Here is an 18865-nt window from a genome sequence, read left to right as displayed (position 1 = left end):
AAAGGGTTACTGCCACCCTTACAGCAACATAGACAAATGGAATCCACAGTACCAATTAGGTAAAAGAAAATACCTTTATTTTCACATTACATGCTTGCATGTAATGTGAAAATAAAGGTATTTTCTTTTACCTAATTGGTGCTGTGGATTCCATTTGTATATGTTGATATGTACTGATGATTACTGACGGGCTTGTCATTGTGCTGTGATATGTACTGATGATTACTGACGGGCTTGTCATTGTGCTGTGATATGTACTGATGATTACTGACGGGCTTGTCATTGTGCTGTGATATGTACTGATGATTACTGACGTGCTTGTCATTGTGCTGTGATATGTACTGATGATTACTGACGGGCTTTTCATTGTGCTGTGATATGCACTGATGATTACTGACGGGCTTGTCATTGTGCTGTGATATGTACTGATGATTACTGTTGTACTGATGATTACTGACGGGCTTGTCATTGTGCTGTGATATGTACTGATGATTACTGACGGGCTTGTCATTGTGCTGTGATATGTACTGATGATTACTGACGTGCTTGTCATTGTGCTGTGATATGTACTGATGATTACTGACGGGCTTGTCATTGTGCTGTGATATGTACTGATGATTACTGACGGGCTTGTCATTGTGCTGTGATATGTACTGATGATTACTGACGGGCTTGTCATTGTGCTGTGATATGTACTGATGATTACTGACGGGCTTGTCATTGTGCTGTGATATGTACTGATGATTACTGACGGGCTTGTCATTGTGCTGTGATATATACTGATGATTACTGACGTGCTTGTCATTGTGCTGTGATATGTACTGATGATTACTGTTGTACTGATGATTACTGACGGGCTTGTCGCTGTGATATGTACTGATGATTACTGACGGGCTTGTCACTGTGCTGTGATATGTACTGATGATTACTGACGTGCTTGTCACTGTGATATGTACTGATGATTACTGACGTGCTTGTCATTGTGCTGTGATATGTACTGATGATTACTGACGTGCTTGTCGCTGTGATATGTACCTATGATTACTGACATGCTTGTCGCTGTGATATGTACTGATGATTACTGACGTGCTTGTCGCTGTGATATGTACTGATGATTACTGACATGCTTGTCGCTGTGATATGTACTGATGATTACTGACGTGCTTGTCGCTGTGATATGTACTGATGATTACTGACGTGCTTGTCGCTGATATGTACTGATGATTTTACTGACGTGCTTGTCGCTGTGGTATGTACTGATGATTACTGACGTGCTTGTCGCTGTGATATGTACTGATGAATACTGACGTGCTTGTCGCTGTGATATGTACTGATGAATACTGACGTGCTTGTCGCTGATATGTACTGATGATTACTGACGTGCTTGTCGCTGATATGTACTGATGATTACTGACGTGCTTGTCACTGTGATATGTACTGCTGATTTTACTGACGTGCTTGTCGCTGTGATATGTACTGATGATTACTGACGTGCTTGTCGCTGTGGTATGTACTGATGATTACTGACGTGCTTGTCGCTGTGATATGTACTGATGAATACTGACGTGCTTGTCACTGTGATATGTACTGATGATTACTGACGTGCTTGTCACTGTGATATGTACTGATGATTTTACTGACGTGCTTGTCGCTGTGATATGTACTGATGATTACTGACGGGCTTGTCATTGTGCTGTGATATGTACTGATGATTACTGACGTGCTTGTCGCTGTGATATGTACTGATGATTACTGACGTGCTTGTCGCTGTGATATGTACTGATGATTACTGACATGCTTGTCGCTGTGATATGTACTGATGATTACTGACGTGCTTGTCGCTGTGATATGTACTGATGATTACTGAAGTGCTTGTCACTGTGATGTACTGATGAATACTGACGTGCTTGTCGCTGTGATATGTACTGATGATTACTGACGTGCTTGTCGCTGTGATATGTACTGATGAATACTGACGTGCTAGTCGCTGTGATATGTACTGATGATTACTGACGTGCTTGTCACTGTGATATGTACTGATGATTACTGACGTGCTTGTCACTGTGATATGTACTGATGATTTTACTGACGTGCTTGTCACTGTGATATGTACTGATGATTACTGACGTGCTTGTTGCTGATATGTACTGATGATTACTGACATTCTTGTCACTGTGATATGTACTGATGATTACTGACGTGCTTGTCATTGTGCTGTGATATGTGCTGATGATTACTGACTTGCTTGTCACTGTGAAATGTACTGATGATTACTGACGTGCTTGTCGCTGTGATATGTACTGATGATTACTGACATGCTTGTCGCTGTGATATGTACTGATGATTACTGACGTGCTTGTCGCTGTGATATGTACTGATGATTACTGAGGTGCTTGTCGCTGTGATACGTACTGATGATTACTGACGTGCTTGTCGCTGTGATATGTACTGATGATTACTGACATGCTTGTCATTGTGCTGTGATATGTACTGATGATTACTGACGTGCTTGTCACTGTGATGTACTGATGAATACTGACGTTCTTGTCACTGTGATATGTACTGATGATTACTGACGTGCTTGTCACTGTGATATGTACTGATGATTACTGACGTGCTTGTCACTGTGATATGTACTGATGATTACTGACGTGCTTGTCACTGTGATATGTACTGATGATTACTGACATGCTTGTCGCTGTGATATGTACTGATGATTACTGACATGCTTGTCACTGTGATATGTACTGATGATTACTGACGTGCTTGTCACTGTGATATGTACTGATGATTACTGACGTGCTTGTCATTGTGCTGTGATATGTACTGATGATTACTGACATGCTTGTCATTGTGCTGTGATATGTACTGATGATTACTGACGTGCATGTCGCTGTGATATGTACTGATGATTACTGACGTGCTTGTCGCTGTGATATGTACTGATGATTACTGACGTGCTTGTCGCTGTGATATGTACTGATGATTACTGACGTGCTTGTCGCTGTGATATGTACTGATGATTATTGACGTGCTTGTTGCTGATATGTACTGATGATTACTGACGTGCTTGTCGCTGATATGTACTGATTACTGACGTGCTTGTCGCTGTGATATGTACTGATGATTACTGACGTGCTTGTCGCTGTGATATGTACTGATGATTATTGACGTGCTTGTTGCTGATATGTACTGATTACTGACGTGCTTGTCGCTGATATGTACTGATTACTGACGTGCTTGTCGCTGTGATATGTACTGATGATTACTGACGTGCTTGTCGCTGTGATATGTACTGATGATTACTGACGTGCTTGTCGCTGTGATATGTACTGATGATTACTGACGTGCTTGTCGCTGATATGTGCTGATGATTACTGACGTGCTTGACGCTGTGATATGTACTGATGATTACTGACGTGCTTGTCGCTGATATGTACTGATGATTACTGACGTGCTTGTCTCTGTGATATGTACTGATGATTACTGACGTGCTTGTCACTGTGATATGTACTGATGATTACTGACGTGCTTGTCATTGTGCTGTGATATGTACTGATGATTACTGACGGGCTTGTCATTGTGCTGTGATATGTACTGATGATTACTGACATTCTTGTCACTGTGATATGTACTGATGATTACTGACGGGCTTGTCATTGTGCTGTGATATGTGCTGATGATTACTGACGTGCTTGTCACTGTGATATATACTGATGATTACTGAGGTGCTTGTCACTGTGAAATGTACTGATGATTACTGACGTGCTTGTCACTGTGATATGTACTGATGATTACTGAGGTGCTTGTCGCTGTGATATGTACTGATGATTACTGAGGTGCTTGTCACTGTGATATGTACTGATGATTACTGAGGTGCTTGTCGCTGTGATATGTACTGATGATTACTGACGTGCTTGTCACTGTGATATGTACTGATGATTACTGAGGTGCTTGTCGCTGTGATATGTACTGATGATTACTGACGTGCTTGTTGCTGATATGTACTGATGATTACTGAGGTGCTTGTCACTGTGATATGTACTGATGATTACTGACGTGCTTGTCATTGTGCTGTGATATGTACTGATGATTACTGACATTCTTGTCACTGTGATATGTACTGATGATTACTGAGGTGCTTGTCGCTGATATGTACTGATGATTACTGACGTGCTTGTCACTGTGATATGTACTGATGATTACTGACGTGCTTGTCGCTGTGGTATGTACTGATGATTACTGACGTGCTTGTTGCTGATATGTGCTGATGATTACTGACGTGCTTGTCGCTGTGGTATGTACTGATGATTACTGACGTGCTTGTCGCTGTGATTTGTACTGATGATTACTGACGTGCTTGTCACTGTGATATGTACTGATGATTACTGACGTGCTTGTCATTGTGCTGTGATATGTACTGATGATTACTGACGGGCTTGTCATTGTGCTGTGATATGTACTGATGATTACTGACGTGCTTGTCATTGTGCTGTGATATGTACTGATGATTACTGACGTGCTTGTTTGTGTTGGTGATTATGTTTTGATGTGACGTGAACATTTTGTATGATGCTTTATCCCTTTTCTCTTCATATATGTATATTGTCTCCCTAGTTAAAGGACCACTTAATGCAGTAGAATTACATAATTAACAAGTGCATAATAAATAGACAAGGCAGTAACACTTTTATTTATTTCTTAAATTTTAAATTCTTTCGGACAATTTTATTTTTGCGCCCATTTTCCAGCCCCTTGTACATGTGACAGACATTAGCCAATCACAGACTAGTATACATATACCTTGTGCACGTGCTCAGTAGGATCTTGTACCCCAAAAAGTGTGAATATAAAAGACTATGTAAAATTTGATAGTGGAATTAAATAGGAAAGTGCTGTAAACCTGCGTGTTCTGTCTGTATGATAAACGTGCGCCTTTAATAAACAATCTGGTGTCCTCCTCATTCAGCCTTTTCTGGTGGCAGGAGGACTGCGCCTTTATCTGCTCACAATCTGGTTATCTGTCATTTTGTTTAGGACCTGCTGTGCAGTTTAACCCCAACTTCCTAGGACTATGGTCGTTACCTGCAGAGGGACAAGGTCTCACCTGTTGTGTTTTTATTCTCTAATAACTTCTGCATGCGGGGGGTGCTTGTCTCTTTATGCATTTCCTGTCTGCACTCTGGGGCTTTCAAGTCTCTGTTTAATTTAGATGCTATTAACATGAATAATGGGAGCATTGTTACACTAATATACTGCTGTGTGTGTCATTCCGTCACTCTTCTCTGTATGTAAAACCAATTAACACACCAATTCTTTCCTAAGACATGGAGAGTCCATGATGTCATTCCAATTACTAATGGGATATTCAACTCCTGGCCAGCAGGAGGAGGCAAAGAGCACCCCAACAAAGCCTTACCCATAACCCCCAGTAATTCTCTTTGCCTCTGTCAATGGAGGATGTGTGAAGTTAGTGTCTGAAGAATTTAATCCTTTTATCGGTACTTTTCCCTGCAAGCAAGGATTGGGGTTTAGTTGTGTCCACGTTATTCTCTTGAGTAAGAGTAGTTTTAGCAGTTTAAAGGCGGGGAGGCAGTCATTTGCTTTACTTTTAACACTTTGATACCCCTTTGTGGAAAGCCAGAGTGGGTTACTCTGTTCTTTCTTTCTCCAACATAGGTGTGTCCGGTCCACGGCGTCATCCTTACTTGTGGGATATTCTCTTCCCCAACAGGAAATGGCAAAGAGCCCAGCAAAGCTGGTCACATGATCCCTCCTAGGCTCCGCCTACCCCAGTCATTCTCTTTGCCGTTGTACAGGCAACATCTCCACGGAGATGGCTTAGAGTTTTTTAGTGTTTAACTGTAGTTTTTATTATTCAATCAAGAGTTTGTTATTTTGAAATAGTGCTGGTATGTACTATTTACTCAGAAACAGAAAAGAGATGAAGATTTCTGTTTGTATGAGGAAAATGATTTTAGCAACCGTCACTAAAATCCATGGCTGTTCCACACAGGACTGTTGAGAGCAATTAACTTCAGTTGGGGGAACAGTGAGCAGTCTCTTGCTGCTTGAGGTATGACACATTCTAACAAGACGATGTAATGCTGGAAGCTGTCATTTTCCCTATGGGATCCGGTAAGCCATGTTTATTACGATCGTAAATAAGGGCTTCACAAGGGCTTATTAAGTCTGTAGACTTTTTCTGGGCTAAATCGATCATATTTAACACATATTTAGCCTTGAGGAATCATTTAATCTGGGTATTTTTTGTAAAATAATATCGGCAGGCACTGTTTTAGACACTTTATTCTATAGGGGCTTTCCCTAATCATAGTCAGAGCCTCATTTTCGCGCCGGTATGGCGCACTTGTTTTTGAGAACAGCATGGCATGCAGCTGCATGTGTGTGGAGCTCTGATACATAGAAATGTCTTTCTGAAGGCATCATTTGGTATCGTATTCCCCTTTGGGCTTGGTTGGGTCTCAGCAAAGCAGATTCCAGGGACTGTAAAGGGGTTAAATATAAAAACGGCTCCGGTTCCGTTATTTTAAGGGTTAAAGCTTCCAAATTTGGTGTGCAATACTTTTAAGGCTTTAAGACACTGTGGTGAAAATTTGGTGAATTTTGAACAATTCCTTCATGTTTTTTCGCAATTGCAGTAATAAAGTGTGTTCAGTTTAAAATTTAAAGTGACAGTAACGGTTTTATTTTAAAACGTTTTTTGTACTTGGTTATCAAGTGTATGCCTGTTTAACATGTCTGAACTACCAGATAGACTGTGTTCTGAATGTGGGGAAGCCAGAATTCCTATTCATTTAAATAAATGTGATTTATGTGACAATGACAATGATGCCCAAGATGATTCCTCAAGTGAGGGGAGTAAGCATGGTACTGCATCATTCCCTCCTTCGTCTACACGAGTCTTGCCCACTCAGGAGGCCCCTAGTACATCTAGCGCGCCAATACTCCTTACTATGCAACAATTAACGGCTGTAATGGATAATTCTGTCAAAAACATTTTAGCCAAAATGAACACTTATCAGCGTAAGCGCGACTGCTCTGTTTTAGATACTGAAGAGCATGACGACGCTGATAATAATATTTCTGAAGGGCCCCTAACCCAGTCTGATGGGGCCAGGGAGGTTTTGTCTGAGGGAGAAATTACTGATTCAGGGAACATTTCTCAACAAGCTGAACCTGATGTGATTACATTTTAATTTAAGTTGGAACATCTCCGCATTCTGCTTAAGGAGGTATTATCCACTCTGGATGATTGTGACAAGTTGGTCATCCCAGAGAAACTATGTAAAATGGACAAGTTCCTAGAGGTGCCGGGGCTCCCAGAAGCTTTTCCTATACCCAAGCGGGTGGCGGACATTGTTAATAAAGAATGGGAAAGGCCCGGTATTCCTTTCGTCCCTCCCCCCATATTTAAAAAATTGTTTCCTATGGTCGACCCCAGAAAGGACTTATGGCAGACAGTCCCCAAGGTCGAGGGAGCGGTTTCCACTTTAAACAAACGCACCACTATACCCATAGAGGATAGTTGTGCTTTCAAAGATCCTATGGATAAAAAATTAGAAGGTTTGCTTAAAAAGATGTTTGTTCAGCAGGGTTACCTTCTACAACCAATTTCATGCATTGTCCCTGTCGCTACAGCCGCATGTTTCTGGTTCGATGAGCTAATAAAGGCGGTCGATAGTGATTCTCCTCCTTATGAGGAGATTATGGACAGAATCAATGCTCTCAAATTGGCTAATTCTTTCACCCTAGACGCCACTTTGCAATTGGCGAGGTTAGCGGCTAAGAATTCTGGGTTTGCTATTGTGGCGCGCAGAGCGCTTTGGTTAAAATCTTGGTCGGCTGATGCATCTTCCAAGAACAAGCTACTTAACATTCCTTTCAAGGGGAAAACGCTGTTTGGCCCTGACTTGAAAGAGTTTATCTCTGATATCACTGGGGGTAAGGGCCACGCCCTTCCTCACGATCGGCCTTTCAAGGCAAAAAATAAACCTAATTTTCGTCCCTTTCGTAGAAACGGACCAGCCCAAAGTGCTACGTCCTCTAAGCAAGAGGGTAATACTTCTCAAGCCAAGCCAGCTTGGAGACCAATGCAAGTCTGGAACAAGGGAAAGCAGGCCAAGAAACCTGCCACTGCTACCAAGACAGCATGAAATGTTGGCCCCCGATCAGGGACGGATCTGGTGGGGGGCAGACTCTCTCTCTTCGCTCAGGCTTGGGCAAGAGATGTTCTGGATCCTTGGGCGCTAGAAATAGTCTCCCAAGGTTATCTTCTGGAATTCAAGGGACTTCCCCCGAGGGGGAGATTCCACAGGTCTCGGTTGTCTTCAGACCATATAAAAAGACAGGCATTCTTACATTGTGTAGAAGACCTGTTAAAAATGGGAGTGATTCATCCTGTTCCATTAAGAGAACAAGGGATGGGGTTCTACTCCATTCTGTTCATAGTTCCCAAAAAGAGGGAACGTTCAGACCAATCTTAGATCTCAAGATCTTAAACAAGTTTCTCAAGGTTCCATCGTTCAAGATGGAAACCATTCGAACTATTCTTCCTTCCATCCAGGAAGGTCAATTCATGACCACGGTGGATTTAAAGGATGCGTATCTACATATTCCTATCCACAAGGAACATCATCGGTTCCTAAGGTTCGCATTCCTGGACAAGCATTACCAGTTCGTGGCGCTTCCTTTCGGATTAGCCACTGCTCCAAGGATTTTCACAAAGGTACTAGGGTCCCTTCTAGCTGTGCTAAGACCAAGGGGCATTGCTGTAGTACCTTACTTGGACGACATTCTGACTCAAGCGTCGTCCCTTCCTCAAGCAAAGGCTCACACGGACATTGTCCTGGCCTTTCTCAGATGAACATGGAAAAGAGTTCTCTATCTCCGTCAACATGGGTTCCCTTCTTGGGAACAATAATAGACTCCTTAGAAATAAGGATTTTTCTGACAGAGGCCAGAAAAACAAAACTTCTAGACTCTTGTCGGATACCTCATTCTGTTCCTCTTCCTTCCATAGCTCAGTGCATGGAAGTGATCGGGTTGATGGTAGCGGCAATGGACATAGTTCCTTTTGCGCGCATTCATCTAAGACCATTACAACTGTGCATGCTCAGTCAGTGGAATGGGGACTATACAGACTTGTCTCCGAAGATACAAGTAAATCAGAGGACCAGAGACTCACTCCGTTGGTGGCTGTCCCTGGACAACCTGTCACAAGGGATGACATTCCGCAGACCAGAGTGGGTCATTGTCACGACCGACGCCAGTCTGATGGGCTGGGGCGCGGTCTGGGGATCCCTGAAAGCTCAGGGTCTTTGGTCTCGGGAAGAATCTCTTCTACCGATAAATACTCTGGAACTGAGAGCGATATTCAATACTCTCAAGGCTTGGCCTCAGCTAGCGAGGGCCAAGTTCATACGGTTTCAATCAGACAACCATCAGGGGGGAACAAGGAGTTCCCTAGCGATGGAAGAAGTGACCAGAATCATTCTATGGGCGGAGTTTCACTCCTGCCACCTGTCTGCTATCCACATCCCAGGAGTGGAAAATTGGGAAGCGGATTTTCTGAGTCGTCAGACATTGCATCCGGGGGAGTGGGAACTCCATCCGGAAATCTTTGCCCAAGTCACTCAGCTGTGGGGCATTCCAGACATGGATCTGATGGCCTCTCGTCAGAACTTCAAAATTCCTTGCTACGGGTCCAGATCCAGGGATCCCAAGGCGGCTCTAGTGGATGCACTAGTAGCACCTTGGACCTTCAAACTAGCTTATGTGTTCCCGCCGTTTCCTCTCATCCCCAGGCTGGTAGCCAGGATCAATCAGGAGAGGGCGTCGGTGATCTTGATAGCTCCTGCGTGGCCACGCAGGACTTGGTATGCAGATCTGGTGAATATGTCATCGGCTCCACCTTGGAAGCTACCTTTGAGACGAGACCTGCTTGTTCAGGGTCCGTTCGAACATCCGAATCTGGTTTCACTCCAGCTGACTGCTTGGAGATTGAACGCTTGATCTTATCGAAGCGAGGATTCTCAGATTCTGTTATCGATACTCTTGTCCAGGCCAGAAAGCCTGTAACTAGAAAGATTTACCACAAAATTTGGAAAAAATATATCTGTTGGTGTGGATCTAAAGGATTCCCTTGGGACAAGGTTAAGATTCCTAAGATTCTATCCTTCCTTCAAGAAGGATTGGAAAAAGGATTATCTGCAAGTTCCCTGAAGGGACAGATTTCTGCCTTGTCTGTGTTACTTCACAAAAAGCTGGCAGCTGTGCCAGATGTTCAAGCCTTTGTTCAGGCTCTGGTTAGAACTAAGCCTGTTTACAAACCTTTGACTCCTCCTTGGAGTCTCAATTTAGTTCTTTCAGTTCTTCAGGGGGTTCCGTTTGAACCCTTACATTCCGTTGATATTAAGTTATTATCTTGGAAAGTTTTGTTTTTAGTTGCAATTTCTTCTGCTAGAAGAGTTTCAGAATTATCTGCTCTGCAGTGTTCTCCTCCTTATCTGGTGTTCCATGCAGATAAGGTGGTTTTACGTACTAAACCTGGTTTTCTTCCAAAAGTTGCACAATTTGGATGTTGTTCGCGCTCTAAAATTCTATTTAGATGCTACAAAGGATTTTAGACAAACATCTTCCTTTTTCGTTGTTTATTCCGGTAAAAGGAGAGGTCAAAAAGCAACTTCTACCTCTCTCTCTTTTTGGATTAAAAGCATCATCAGATTGGCTTACGAGACTGCCGGACGGCAGCCTCCCGAAAGATTCACAGCTCATTCCACTAGGGCTGTGGCTTCCACATGGGCCTTCAAGAACGAGGCTTCTGTTGATCAGATATGTAGGGCAGCGACTTGGTCTTCACTGCACACTTTTACCAAATTTTACAAGTTTGATACTTTTGCTTCTTCTGAGGCTATTTTTGGGAGAAAGGTTTTGCAAGCCGTGGTGCCTTCCATTTAGGCGACCTGATTTGCTCCCTCCCTTCATCCGTGTCCTAAAGCTTTGGTATTGGTTCCCACAAGTAAGGATGACGCCGTGGACCGGACACACCTATGTTGGAGAAAACAGAATTTATGTTTACCTGATAAATTACTTTCTCCAACGGTGTGTCCGGTCCACGGCCCGCCCTGGTTTTTTTAATCAGGTCTGATAATTTATTTTCTTTAACTACAGTCACCACGGTACCATATGGTTTCTCCTATGCAAATATTCCTCCTTAACGTCGGTCGAATGACTGGGGTAGGCGGAGCCTAGGAGGGATCATGTGACCAGCTTTGCTGGGCTCTTTGCCATTTCCTGTTGGGGAAGAGAATATCCCACAAGTAAGGATGACGCCGTGGACCGGACACACCGTTGGAGAAAGTAATTTATCAGGTAAACATAAATTCTGTTTTTCCTACAGGTCCATGACTGGGAGCGTAGTGCCTGCCACACCTTGAGGATCTGCATCTCTTATGCATTAGGATCTAAGTTAAGTACCTTTGCCTTCTAGGTAATGAAGGACTGCAGCACTTATGGGGTTAGACCTCCTAAATTAGATCCCCTTTGTTATATTACAGTTCACAAGATAATAATCCTTGAATATTTTAAGAATTCATTTGGGCACAATTTTCTTCATAAATGGAAAGAGTTCACAGTCATTCTTTGCCTTTCATCTCAGGAGGTTGGCAGAGTAGTTTTCTTCAGCATGGGACAGTAGTTTTAAGTAGTTCTCTCAACCTCTCAGCGAGAGCATGGATGAAATTTAGAGTCCGGAGATTCAGGGAGAGTCTTTCTGCGAAAACATACCGACTCATATTAACAGCTCCACAAGCAATCAGCTGCTTGCTTTCTTCTCTCAAGTCCATGTCAGAAGCGATGCTACTATCTGTCACACTTGTTCCTTTTCCACGGCGTTGATTCCGGTAAGAGCGTTTCATTTTACTTTCATCATGGATGTATTGTAATTGTAACTGTTTATACGAGAGGGGCTACAACCTTTCGTTGGTAACTTTAACTTAGGGTCTCAGTGAGGCTCCTTTTGTATCTTGGAATCAAGGGTTAATATCTCCTAAGGGGGTTTAGTGAACAGGGTTTTTTTAAGCATGTTTGTTATGTGATTCTGTCTGCTACTGTGTAGTGATACTTCGCCTCATGGCTATATTTAGAACATAAAGGCCTATGTCGAGTAACGCAGCCTTTACAGTTGGGTGCGCTTTTTTTGGCTCTGTATTTATGCATTCCTGACCGTGTGGCGACAGAGAAATTCTGGTGCACAGGAGGTGGTGAGTGCCCCAGCCTGGGGGTGTAAGGTGCCATTTAGAATTGTCCATATTCAATATCCCAGTTATGGAGGATTCAGATTTTTTGGAGACTGATGTCTCTGATTCAGATTCTACTTTTTGCAAAGAATACGAATTGGCCCGGTTAATACATGCCCATTAGTTATGTTCCAAATGCCGTTTTAGAGTGCTCTCTTCCTCGGGATCAGGGAATCAGGGACCCGCTGAGCTATCCGCCTCTGGGGGTTCTACGTCCCATGCGGCAAGTTCCCTATCACCAACTCTTACTACGCATGCAGATAACCCAAACGCTGCTTATCCTTCTATGGAGAGCGGCCTTGTTCCCACCAGAGGTTACAACACGGTTCCACATGGCCATATCTTTGGCGCTGGCTCATCTGCTTACGATACTGTCTGTGTTCTGTTAACCCGGGCTCGTCAGGCGTGGGATCGCCTGGTCCAGTTCAGCGCTCCGGGGGAGTGACTGCCCCTGAGGCCTCAGGGGGTCAATCTTCGGGGCGAGGGTCTTCATTTGTCCCGGCGGAGGTATGTTGCGCTTTTTGTTACAGACTGGCGCACCTTTGTGTTTTACTGAGGCATATTTTGGCGTTTCTGGAGGATCCGACTCTTAATGGGTCTGGGAACTCTCAGTCTTCCTCTTCAAATGGCTTGCATGATTAGACATAAGGGATGAAGTAATCTTCTTATAGTCTTTATTTTTTGAGTTTCCTTTCCAGTTCTGATCTTGGAATTCCTGTTGGGCTGGTCCTGTGGGTGTGTCCGTTCTTCCTGAGCGATAGCCTACGGGTTGCTTTATCTTTTATTTTAATCCAGGATGGAGGATTTAGGTCCTCATTTTGTTTTGTTTAAAGCTCATGTTGTTGTAATATTTCCTTTGGGAACTTTCTTCTCTGGAATTGATACTCGCGATTTGTGGTCGCACTGTTTACCTCTACAAAGTTTTGTTCAAAGAGTGAGGATGTACTAGTCCTATGTTTGTTTGTCTGTCATTTATCCCTTCATCTCGGGGGAGAATCTATGTGGCCTTGACAGTGCTTGGGCCCTTGGTTTCAGGCTGGTCCTGACTGGGTACAAATCCTTCAGTCCTTGAGGCCTAGCTCATACACGTGGCACCTTTTTATGCTGGGCTGGTCCTGTGAGTGCTCACACTATGATTTGTGTTGTTTTCCTTGTTTTATTTAACAAGTTTCAGCTAGCATTCTGAGAGGACTTGATGGTCCGTGGTTTTCCTAGGAGCATGGGGGATTGAGTTCAGTCCTCATTAGCCTCTCAATTTAGTCGGCCAGGACTCCGTTGAGATCCGCTGCGATAAACTCAGTTGTTTTTTGCTGGAACTAGAGTGGTTCCTTCCTGTTGTGGGTTGGAGGTTTGGAGGATTTAGGTCCTCATACCGCCGGTTCTTGGCGGCCTTGCCTTTTCAAGGTCTCTTGGGAGTGTCCTTTTAGGACTTGTTCCTTTTTGAGGTTCTCTTCCTTCGGGTCGAGATTTTCTGGACTTTGTCTGTTTTTTTTCTGGCCATTTAATTTAGGAAGTGAGGGCCGTGCGGCTTTGTATTCGTCTGGGAGTTAGTCGTCTTCGTATCAGAGACAATAGGCGGTGTTGTCTCCTTTTCCAAGCTTTGCTTAGGGGATTTTTTCTACCAAATTCAGGATGCTCTGCATTCTTTTTCCTTGGGTGTGGTCCTCCGGAAAGTTAATCTGACAGGATTATGGATACTGGCCTTTCTTCTACTCTCTCTTTGGGTGACTCTGTTCTCGTTATCATTCCCTTAGTCTTGGACTTCGTGCGCGTTGTCCTTGGAGTCTTTAGGTCCTAGAGGAATTGCGTGACTTTGTCACGGCCTAGCACCTTTTTGGGTGTTGACCTCCTGCTAAGGGTGTTCTCTTCCCCTTGGGCTGGGTATTACAAGTGAGTCCTGTACCTGTTATCCAGGTTAGCCCGGTTATCATTCCCTGTGAGGTCTGATTTATTCAGACGAGGTATCTTGTGTTCCCTGGGCATTCGTTTTAAGACAATTCTGGGTCCAGGGTTCTTGTCGTGGATCCTTCTTGGATGTCTGGAGACTTATGATCCTGCGGACTGGTTTGGGACGACCCAGTTTTTTTCAGGGACACTATGTTATGACATATGGGCAAGCTCATTGGGCTTGTAAACAACAAATGTTACCTAGTGGTTCGCTTTGTGGCCTTGCAACACAAGGGTTGTTGGTTCAAATACGGCTGCTGCACTGGATGTCCAGTTTAGGCCAGGGTTCAAATCCACATTCTGGTACTGGTTATAAACTTTTAAGGCCTGTCTTGTCCTTCGGACGGAGTGTGTTCCTTTTCATGGGGAGTTTTCCTCTGTTGGATCAACAGTGGTGTCTGGATGTTTTTCATTCAGTCTGTGTTTTGATCAGACTTCATGTCTTGTGGGAATTTGCGCTGCTTTTCTCTGTGCCTCCCCTTTGAGGGGGTAGTTTGTCTTCCTTAAGAGCGGGAGTTTCTCTCCCTAGAGGGTCTTTGTCCTGCACTGTGTGTAGGAGGTTGGAACAGGTGGTTTTATTTCCGTTAGTGGCAGCAGTCTGCTGCTCCGTGGGTTGCTCTGTTGGAAATTGAAGTCTCCATGTAGAGACTGTCTAAGAGTCGTGACAGGTCTTCCTAAGGCTCTAATGCACTTTCTCTGTACCAGGTCCTAGGGGGTTCTCCTTGGGAGGAGCAGATTGGGTTGGCACCCGAGCTCTGTTGGGGTGGGTGAGTCCCCCCATTCTTCCATTCCCTGGGGACTTGTGGTTGGGGTCTTTCTGTTCCCTCTGTCTATCAGACTTGCCTGTCGTTTATGCTGGTCCAGTGTTTGGAGCAGGATCTGAGATCTGTTGCTCTGATAATTCGTCCTCGGGTCATTCGAGGTACGGTGAGCCTCTTTGAGGTTTCTGCTTTTCTCCACGTTAAGATCTGTGGGAAGGACTGGCGGCTTTTAGATAGCCTGTGACGTTATCCACTGAGTAGTGGATGCTTAGCAGATTGAAGCATCCTATCTTCAGCTGCTCCTTACTTGCCCTGCAAGTATTCAAGTTTCAGAGTCATTTTTAGATGACTGCACATCAGATGTTCATCTATCTGAGCTTGCTGCACAAGGTTTTGGTTCTGAATAGATATTCGGAGCTACCTTTTGCGACTTGGGGACCTTCGTCTTCAGTTGCTTTTTAGAGTACGGTTGAAACAGAGAAGAGAATCTTCCCCTAATACAGTGCAGTCTCCCAGGCTTAGCCCGGGGTTTCTGTTTCTCTGGGGCCTGGGCGTTGCCTCCCCTTGTTTCTACAAGACTGGTTGGATCTCTGTTAGGCTAACCCGGTTTCTCTAGTTTTTGCTCTGTGTTTTTAATTAGGACTCGTTGTGCCCTTTTTAGTTCCTTATGGTTGTTTTCTTTTTAAAGACACGATGAGTCCACGAATTTCATCCTTACTTGTGGGATTACGCCTCGTGGTCAGCAGGAGGAGGCAAAGAGCACCACAGCAGAGCTGTATATATATAGCTCCTCTCTTCCCTCCCACTCCAGTCATTCTCTTTGCCTGTGTTAGTGATAGGAAGAGGTAAAGTGAGGTGTTAGTTTAGATTCTTCAATCAAGAGTTTATTATTTTTAAAATGGTACCAGTGAGTGCTATTTTCTCTTGCACGGCTTCATCCTTTACTTGTGGGATATTCTCACTCCCTACAGGAAGTGGCAAAGAGAGCACACAGCAGAGCTGTCCATATAGCTCCCCCTCTAGCTCCGCCCCCCAGTCATTCTTTTTGCCGGCTCTGGCAGCAGGGCCTCTCTACTGGAGGGTAAAGTGAATGTGGTGTTAGATTTGTAGTTTTATATCTTTAATCAAGAGTTTGTTATTTTTAAATGGTACCGGTTTGTACTATTTACTCTATAGCAGAAATGTGATGAAGAATTCTGCTGAGAGGAAGATGATTTTAGCATGTTGTAACTAAAATCCACTGCTGTTCCCATACAGGACTGAGGAGTAGCAGAAAACTTCAGTTGGGGGGAACAGTTTGCAGGCTTAACTGCAATAAGGTATGTTCAGTCATCTTTTTCTAGACAAGATTCAGTTAATGCTAGAAGACTGACAAGAATCCCCATGTGGGGAAGGTAAGCTATGTTCTGAGACTCAGTATAGAATTGAAGGCTTACTTAACAGGGCTCAATAGACTGGTTGACACTGTTACAGGGCAATCGATTATTTATTGGAGAAAATACTCGTTGTAGACACTTTTTAAGCACTTTTGTGTGTTTAATATGGGGTTATTTTCCACATGGCATATTGTTTAGTCACCTAATTGTGATTTTGAAGGCCCCACAACTCCAGAGTGGAGGGGGAGGGGGCCTAATTTTGCGCCTCAGTTGCGCAGTTAGTATTAACAGACAGTTCATGTTGCTTCACATGGAGGGTCCAGAGACTGTTCGAGGACTTCAAAGAAGCTTGTTTTCCCCAAAACTAATCCCTAAGGGCAGGTAGGGCCACAGCAGTAAGCTGTGGCAAGGTGCTGTAGTTTGTTAACCGGTTGTCGGCTTTAGGCTGCTCCGGTTTGGGCATTAAGGGGTTAATCGGGCTGAAAATTGTTGTGCAATCATATCAAAGAGATTGGTTCATTTTTCACGGTTTTGTAAAATTGTGTGCGCTTTTTATTTCTTAAAGGCACAGTAACGTTTTTTTTCAAATTGTAATTTTTATTTGAATAAAGTGTTTCCAAGCCTGCTTGTGTATAATACTAGTCTGTTAAACATGTCTGACACTAAGGAAAGGCCTTGCTCTATGTGTTCAGAAGCCATGGTGGAACCCCCTCTAAAATTGTGTTCCAAGTGCACTAATGTGTCTATACACTTTAAAGATCATATTGTATCACTTAAAAATGTAGCCCTAGATGATTCTTTGACTGAAGGTAACGAGGATAGTCCGCCTTCCTCTCCCAATGTGTCACCACCAGTTACGCCCGCGCAAGCGATGCCTAGTACCTCTAGTGCATTGGCCCCTATTACATTACAACAACTAGCGACAGTCATGGATAATTCCCTTGCGGCATTTCTATCCAAACTGCCAGTTTTTCCTACAAAGCGTGATAGCTCTGTTTTAAGAACAGATTATGAGCAGTCAGAAGCTTTGGGAGGTTTATCTGATGTACCCTCACAACACTCTGAAGTGGGGGTGAGGGATTTGATGTCTGAGGGAGAAATTTCCGGCTCAGGAAAGGTTTCTCAGCGGGCAGAATCAGATTCACTAGCATTTAAATTTAAATTGGAACACCTCTGCGTATTGCTTAGGGAGGTTTTATCCACTCTGGATGATTGTGACCCTATGGTGGTTTCAGAGAAATTGTGTAAGATGGAAAAATACCTAGAAGTCCCGGTATACACTGATGCGTTTCCGATCCCTAAAAGGGTGGCGGACATTGTTTCTAGGGAGTGGGAGAGACCAGGTGTCCCTTTTGTTCCCCCCCCCCCCCTATTTTTAAGAAAATGTTCCCCATAACTGACCCCAGGCGGGACTCATGGCAGACGGTCCCTAAGGTAGAGGGGGCAGTTTCTACACTGGCTAAACGCACAACTATTCCAATCGAAGACAGTTGTGCTTTCAAAGATCCTATGGATAAAAAGTTAGAAGGTTTACTAAAGAAAATTTTTGTTCAACAAGGTTTCCTTCTCCAACCCATTGCCTGCATTATTCCTGTAACTACTGCAGCAGCTTTTTGGTTTGAGGCGCTGGAGGAGTCGCTCCAGAGGGAGACCTCATATGACAAAGTCATGTATAGAATTAAAGCTCTAAAGCTGGCTAATTCTTTTATCACAGATGCCGCTTTGCAATTGGCTAAGTTAGCGGCAAAAAATTCAAGTTTCGCCATTATGGCGCGCAGAGCACTTTGGCTCAAGTCATGGTCTGCCGATGTGTCGTCAAAATCCAAATTACTAAATATCCCTTTCAAGTGCAAGACCCTTTTCGGGCCAGAATTGAAAGAGATTATTTCAGAAATCACAGGGGGAAAGGGCCATACTCTCCCTCAGGATAGGCCCTTTAGGGCTAAAAACAAAGCTAATTTTCGTTCCTTTCGTAACTTCAGGAGCAAATAAAATTTACGGATAAATAGGAGCGCCAAAGGCTAAGGTATAATTCAGGTAGCAGCACTCTATACAGTTTGAATTGGTAAAAGCAATTTATTACATTTAAGTCATACAATGAAAAACAACAAGAATTAAATACAATGAGTTAAAAACACATATTTTAAAAACACTTATTTTAAAAAACACTTATTTTAAAAGGGTGGATCCTACTACAATAGTGTCTCAAGATAAGGGGAGGAGGAGCCTAGCCAGTGGCAAGAGTGGGTTAGGACTCTACCACCCGATCTAAAGGTACAACAGGGGCCTCTACTCTGAAGAGGAAAAAGTGGGGTTTCACCACATAAATTGAGTAAAGATGTTCTTAAAAACAAACAAATGCAACAAATGGAACAAAAAGATCCAAAGTGGATTTACAACTCAAATATGTGTGTGGCGTGTAAAAACAATGTGTGTAAAGTGAAAAAAGGATGGGTAAAAA

General features: G+C 43.6%; 1 protein-coding gene across 1 annotated transcript in view; it reads left to right on the top strand.

The window, feature by feature from the left end:
• The window catches only part of ARFIP2 (ADP ribosylation factor interacting protein 2), a 460071-nt gene that overhangs the window by 55859 nt on the left and 385347 nt on the right, over positions 1-18865 (top strand). The window contains exon 3 of the mRNA XM_053705691.1: positions 5038-5100. Coding sequence (XP_053561666.1) covers positions 5038-5100 — 63 coding nt within the window. The remainder of the gene's footprint in view (positions 1-5037; positions 5101-18865) is intronic.

Source organism: Bombina bombina, chromosome 3, assembly GCF_027579735.1.
Source record: "Bombina bombina isolate aBomBom1 chromosome 3, aBomBom1.pri, whole genome shotgun sequence".
NCBI classification, from domain to species: domain Eukaryota; kingdom Metazoa; phylum Chordata; class Amphibia; order Anura; family Bombinatoridae; genus Bombina; species Bombina bombina.
The sequence above is the reverse complement of the archived record's forward strand: the minus strand, read 5'-3'. Positions and strand labels throughout refer to the sequence as shown.